General features: G+C 42.2%; 1 protein-coding gene across 1 annotated transcript in view; it reads left to right on the top strand.

Annotated features, from left to right (window-relative positions):
• Positions 1-7251, top strand: part of THBS4 (thrombospondin 4) — a 44261-nt gene that overhangs the window by 14650 nt on the left and 22360 nt on the right. The window contains exons 3-5 of the mRNA XM_081826673.1: positions 3457-3704; positions 6217-6325; positions 6704-6786. Coding sequence (XP_081682799.1) covers positions 3457-3704; positions 6217-6325; positions 6704-6786 — 440 coding nt within the window. The remainder of the gene's footprint in view (positions 1-3456; positions 3705-6216; positions 6326-6703; positions 6787-7251) is intronic.

Below are 7251 nucleotides of genomic sequence, written 5' to 3'. Positions count from 1 at the left end.
CTTCAAAAAGTTGAAAATAGAGCTACCATATGACCCAGCAATTGTACTACTGGGTATTTACCCCAAAGATACAAATGTAGGGATCCGAAGGGGTATGTGCACCCCGATGTTAATAGCAGCAATGTTCACAATAGCCAAACTGTGGAAAGAGCCAAGATGTCCATTGACAGATGAATGGATAGAGAAGATGTGGTATATATATACAATGGAATATTGTGCAGCCATCAAAAGGAATGAAATCTTGCCATTTGCAATGACGTGGATGGAACTGGAGGGTATTATGCTGAGCAAAATAAGTCAATCAGAGAAAGACAGGTATCATATGATCTCACTGATATGAGGAATTCTTAATCTCAGGAAACAAACTGAGGGTTGCTGGAATGGTGGGTGGTGGGAGGGATGGAGTGGCTGGTAATAGACATTGGGGAGGGTATGTGTTATGGTGAGCCCTGTGAATTGTGTAAGACTGATGAATCACAGACCTGTACCTCTGAAACAAATAATACATTATATGTTAAAAAAAAAAAAAAAAGATAGTATGAAGGGAGAAATGAAGGGGGGGGAATCGGTGGGGGAGACGAACCATGAGAGACTATGGACTCTGAGAAACAAACTGAGGGTTCTAGAGGGGAGGGGGATGAGGGGATGGGTTAGCCTGGTGATGGGATTAAAGAGGGCACATACTGCATGGAGCACTGGGTATTATACGCAAACAATGAATTATGGAACACTACATCAAAAACTAATGATGTAATGTATGGTGATTAACATAACATAATAAAATTTTTAAAAGTTTAAAAAAGTTGAATTAGTGGGCCACCTGGGTGGCTCAGTAGGTTAAGTGTCTGACTCTTGGTATCAGCTCAGGTCTTGGTCTTGGGGTCTTAACCTCACGTCTGCTTGTCTCTCTCCCCTCTGCTTCCCCCCCCTCAAATAAATAAATACAATCTTTAAAGAGTTGAATTAGTGCATATGTTTTGGTCAATTTTCCCCCTTTTGGGTACCATATATGCCTCCAGTGTCCAGCTACGCAGTTACTATTTAAATTCTCAACAATATTAAGTAAAGAGGTAAAAATTCTGTGGTATCCCATATTTAAAATATCTCAAGAATTTCTACTCCTGTCTCTTTTCTTCCTTCTCATTCTTTCTTTTCATGCCATATTTATTTACATCTTACCAGTACTTTACTTCAGGAAACCTAGTATTGTATTATAGTCATAGAAAGTTTTCCTAGTCAGTCTGTCTTGCCAGGTCTTACCAATTCTTTTTTTTTTTTTAAAGATTTTATTTATTTGACAGAGAGAGAGGGAACACAAGCGGGGGGAGCGGGAGAGGGAGAAGCAGGCCTCCCGCGGAGCAGGGAGGCAGATGTGGGGCTCGATCCCAGGACCCTGGGATCATGACCTGGGCCGAAGGCAGACGCTTAACGACTGAGCCACCCAGGCGCCCCGGTCTTACCAATTCTTTTCTCTTGGTAAGCAAGTGGTGGCGACCACATAAGCATAAAAGAAGATCTTCTTACTCCTCCTAGCATCTCTCTACATCACAGGACCTAAAGCCATCTGGCCCTCTCCAGCCATGGTCAAATGGAAAAGCAGACCCAGTCAGATTTGAGAAGCAGTGGGAATACCCACCTAGAAAGTGTAATATATTTGGAGGAAGCCTTCAAATAAACTCTAAAGTTTCACAGCAGTGATTATTTTCTCTGGTAGTACTGCAACATAAACAGGCTGCTTACTCCATGAGGCAGCACCAAATTGGCATTTGTACTCTACAGAAAAGGTACCTGAGGAAAGACAGTCCAAGTTACTTGCTACAAATCCTACAGCTTGACAGAAGCACAGTCTGGATATATGTGTGTAATTCATTTCTTTGTGTGTGTGTGTGTGTGTATTTTATAAGTAATGCATGTTTCGTGTGCAAAAATTAGACAATGAAGATGAGCAAGAGGAAAAACACATCATCCAAGCAACCAACAATGACCATATTAATGTTGACATATTTCCTTCTAATTTTCTGTATATTTTTTCTGTATGAAATTACACTGTGACTCAACCCTTTTTTCACTCAACAAAATACTGGGAACACTTCTGTGTTTTTAGTATGCACCTTTTCCATTGTATTCCATTTCATGATTACATCATAATTTAAGTAGCCAGCCCGCCCTCTCTTTTTATACATACATGTTGTGCCAAATGTTTCTTACATATTTCTGAAATGATTGCTGGTAATGAACTTGGGTTTGGCAACGGTACCTATGAATGGATCTGGAGGTGTTCTTGGTAGGCTCACTAAGCCCTTGGAAGCAATTCACTTTCGTCTTTATAGCAAACCACACCCAATGGGCTTTACTCCCAAAGGCTCAGCAGCCAGGAACAGATTTTAGCTCAGGGCTCAATAAACTCAAGACAATAATGGAGTAAAACCAGACAGAAAACCAGAATCCTGAAATGTGTATAAATTTTTATTTAACAAAAAGTGAAAGTGCTTAGGCTTAACAAGATAAGTGAATAGATAGCTACCTGCATAGAAAAAGAAAAAACAAAGAGAAAATGAGGTAGTGGATCCTCTCCTAGTCCTTCTTTTGGACCACGGATATCTTTGGTTCTCTGAGCATTGTTAAACTGAAGATAGGTTGCTGAGGGACAGTATGACAGATTATACTCCATTCGGTATATGCTTACAAAGGCCTATCCATACGTCACATTCTTTCAGTCGTGGAATAAACCACACCCAGTTTCAAATTCTAGGCCTGCCACTTACAGTGTCCTTGAGCAAGTGCCTTCACTCACCTGAGCTTCACTTTTGTCATCTGGAAGTTACTCCAGTTTGCTAGTGTTGCAACAAATAGAAATTAAATATTGAAAGCAACTCAGGGCAGCACCCAGTCCCACAGTGTAGTTCTCAGTAAATGTTTGGTAAATTAATTTATGCGTTGAGGAGCTTACTTGGATCTCAGTTGACTTTTGATGAGTTCTGCTTCCTCATTGTACTTATCACTGTCTGAAATTGTTCATTTTCAGATTTGCTACTTACTGTCTGTCTTTCCTTGAGCACAAAACATCCTCAGTAACAGAGTGGGTTGCCAATGCCATCAGAACGACGCCTGGTGGGGGCGCCTGGGTGGCTCAGGCGTTAGGCGTCTGCCTTGGGCTCAGGTCATGGTCCCAGGGTCCTGGGATCGAGCCCCGCATCGGGCTCTCTGCTCGGCGGGAAGCCTGCTTCTCCCTCTCCCTCTCCCACTCCCCCCGCTTGTGTTTCTGCTCTCGCTGTCTCTCTCTCTGTCAAACAAACAAACAAACAACGCCTGGCACTTAAGATGTTGAATATTTCTGGTTCCAGCTTACTTGGATTCTTTCCAGTAACCCAGCCTTGTGACCTGGAGGCTGTTCAGCAGATACTTGCCCCCTGACTCTCCTTATCTCATCATTCACTGATATGTGCTTGGTTCCAGCCATCCTCCGTTACCTGAAGAACGATGGGAAGATTCATTTGGTGGTTTTCAACAACTTGCAGCTGGCTGATGGCAGGCGGCACAGGGTCCTCCTGAGACTGACCAACTTGCAGCGAGGGGCTGGCTCTGTAGAGCTCTACCTGGACTGCACCCAAGTGGATTCTGTGCACAATCTCCCCAGAGCCTTTTCCAGCCCCTCCCAGAGTCCTGAGTCTGTTGAACTGAGGACTTTCCAGAGGAAGGCACAGGTAGGCACCCACAAACCGTTCTCCAACGTGGAAAGATGGGTTGCCCAGGCTCAGGGAATGCAGAGGAATATGCCGAGGTCAGGAGTGGGGCTGGCTGTGTAATTAGAATCACCTGAGGAACTCAAACTATCGCTAGAGGGCCCACCCTCAGGACAAATTGAATCAGAAGCTATTGAAGGGGTGCCTAGGTATAGGTATTTTTTAAAATATTAATACTAATGGGAAGCTAAAATTGAAAGCTTCTGCTTTAGATGCTAGGTGAAGCCTTTTTGGATATAATTGTGGAGTTGGAAAGGATTAGCAAAAATTTTAAAAAAGCAATCTTAGGGGGTGCCTGTCTGGCTCAGTTGGTAGAGCATGTGACTCTTGAGAGTGGGGTCGTGAGTTCGAGCCCCACGTTGGGCATGGAGGTTATTTAAAACAAACAAAAAACAAAAACAAAATCTTAGGACAGTAGGATTTACTTTTAATTTTTCTATAATGATATTATTTATTATTTTTAACAAAAGTGATAAAGAATGATTGGAAATTGTCAAGCACTTAGAAACGACATTTTCACAGGTCTTTTTAGAGCATCCCTAACAAAAAAAGGACCTTATTGCCAACTTAGTTCCATGAGGCCTTAAAAGTTCCATCACCTATGGGGCGCCCGGGTGGCTCAGTCATTAAGCGTCTGCCTTTGGCTCAGGTCATGGATCCCAGGGTCCTGGGATCGAGCCCCTCATCGGGCTCCCTGCTCAGCAGGAAGCCTGCTTCTCCCTCTCCCACTGCCCCGCTTGTGTTCCTGCTCTCGCTGTCTCTCTCTCTGTCAAATAAATAAATAAATCTTAAAAAAAAAAAAAAGTTCCATCACCTCTGTCGTCTGTTTTATGCCATGTTGATGGTATTTTTTATTATATCATGATACCTACTGTAGAAATTGCCACATGTATTTCTTTTGTGTTAGGAAGTAGTTTGTTTCCTATAAAGAACTAGCATTCTTTGTCCTTTTCCATTAATTATAACTATTACTGGTCATAGTTCCCGACTTTTATCTGATGTGGAAGTCAATGCCAAATCAGTAACTGTGTTCATCTTTTATGGTCCATAATGTTATTTTCTGTGCCTCAATCCTCACTTTGCATTTCTATTTTATTATTTTATTATATGTGCTTTAGTTACAAGCTGCTCTGAGCCCTTTGTACAAAGAGGCTGGGTGTAAATAATAATAATCATTACAACTAGGAATGCTGAGAAGTTTTACATAATAATATAAAAACTATGAATCTGATACTAGAATTTTGTGCTTGGAAAATAGGAAGCATCTTCAAACAGAAATTGCAAGAAAGCTAAAATCCAAGGATTTTGTTTTGTTTTTTGCTGAAAAAGAAGATGTTTCTATACTAAGTATAGATTTACATAGAAAAAGAATAGTGAATAGAGAGATATGCAGAACTTTATTTCTGAATCCCCAAAGTAGCCCAAATAATCAGAATGATAGAAATTATATCACTGCCATTTCAGAAATTAGTGTCTACCACCAAATAAGTCAATTTCTAAAAGCCAGGAGTCAGCCACGACAAGGTCGTCGGAAACTATACTTATCGGGATTTTTTCAAAAGTTCTAAATCCTTAGACTGTCAGAGACTACAGTGCTCTATCTTCATAGTCACTTCATTTATTCAGTGAATTAGCAAATAGGTATATTCTAGGCATTAGGGATAAAGCATAGTGGGCAAAATGGTCATGGCCCTGCCCCCATAGAGCTCATAGCCGGATGTCCAGAACAATATCCATTATATAACATGTGTTGTATATGTCGTAACTTAGCTAAATTGAAAAATAGAATTCCTCTGAAAATCCTTAGCATCCTCATTTTTAAAATAAGGATGATGACTTTATATTAGCAATTAACATAAACTTTTTCCTGTCATGAATATATAATGGTACAATCAAAAGTTAAAAAATAAAGGGGTGAGGAAATTGATGTTGTGACTAACAATGAATGATTGATATCAACCCACAATGTAAAAATATGATTCCAGCTATCTAATAACCATAGGATAAACTGTTTATTCATTCTCCTAGCCCAAGACGGTCAGGGACTTTGCTAAAACCTGGAGTTAAGACATCCTAAAAACAATAGTGTTTAAAATTGAGATCAGTATCTTATTTATTAGGGTCTAAACTCCATAAACAAATTCCAGACAATTCTTAACAGGCTCCTGCCACAAAATAACTTGTGTACCATGAAACTCAAAGCCTTTCCTCTTCTCAGATCTACCTTGATGAACCCTCAGGCCAAGCTGGATGCTAACATGTTCCTAGGCTATTGGCTCCTTCCATATTTGCTTCAGTCAAAAGGATAGGGCTGGCAGGTTTTAGGAAAAAATCAAACCCACAAAATTATGTAAGATGTCAGAGTCCAAGGATACAGGGCTACTTAGCCTGTTAGGAAAATCGGATGAGTATGCAAGCACATTGGCTTTTGAGCAGTGTCAGCAATGTGTGGTATGAATGTGATTTCTTCCAGGACTTCTTGGAGGAGCTGAAGCTGGTGGTGAGAGCCTCGCTGTTCCAGGTGGCCAGCCTGCAAGACTGCTTCCTGCAGCAGAGTGAGCCCCTGGCCGCCCCGAGCACAGGTGTGGGCTCTTGGGCAGTTGGCACGCCTCCATCAATCCAGATAAAGCCTCAGCCCCCGAGGGCACTGGGTCCCATCGCTGAAAGGGGGACTTCAGCAGAAAGCATCCTGATGTGTCTACAGAAATCAGGCTCTTGTACCAAAGTCCAGGACAAGAAATAGCTCCATTGCAATTTTTATTTTTATAACTCGGGAATTTGGGCTAACAGCCAGTGGCATCATTATCATTTTTTAGGTGAATTAGATGAATTACCCCAAGTTAAATTCCTGTGCCCTAGGTATTTGTCATGGTGGTTCTCTGGGAAATCATTTGTTTTTGAGCCACTGTAGGAGCGTCTGTTCATGGCTGAATGCTCCTTGTCTTTTATTATTGCTACAGGAGACTTTAATCGGCAGTTCTTGGGGCAAATGACGCAACTAAACCAGCTGCTGGGAGAGGTGAAGGATCTTCTGAGACAGCAGGTAATGATGAGGACGAAGCATCAGAAAACCGTAGTCCTGCCAGAGCAACTCATTGTACGAGCTAGTGGAACTGCAGAGGCGGGGAGGCGGACGAGGGGGCAGACCTCCGTGGCCCCGTGCACCCACCACCCTGGAGGTCTCTTAGGGCTCTGGAAATGGGGGATAGGTGTGTGAGAAACACACCATGGCTCTGAGCAGAGAGGGAGCCTTCAAGGGCTACCTGAGTACTCCCTTAAGAAGTGTTTACTAGGGCGCCTGGGTGGCTCAGATGGCTAAGCGTCTGCCTTCGGCTCAGGTCATGATCTCAGGCTCCTGGGATCGAGTCCCACATCAGGCTCCCTGCTCCTTGGGAGCCTGCTTCTCCCTCTGCCTCTCTCTCTCTGTCTCTAATGAATAAATAAATAAAATCTTTAAAAAAAAAAAAGTGTTTACTAGATTGCTACACATGAATTCTTTCATTCCTGG

Source organism: Leptonychotes weddellii, chromosome 7, assembly GCF_054177405.1.
Source record: "Leptonychotes weddellii isolate Sample4059 chromosome 7, ASM5417740v2, whole genome shotgun sequence".
Classification (NCBI taxonomy): domain Eukaryota; kingdom Metazoa; phylum Chordata; class Mammalia; order Carnivora; family Phocidae; genus Leptonychotes; species Leptonychotes weddellii.
Note: the sequence above shows the minus strand (reverse complement) of the source record. Positions and strands in the feature narration are given on the sequence as shown.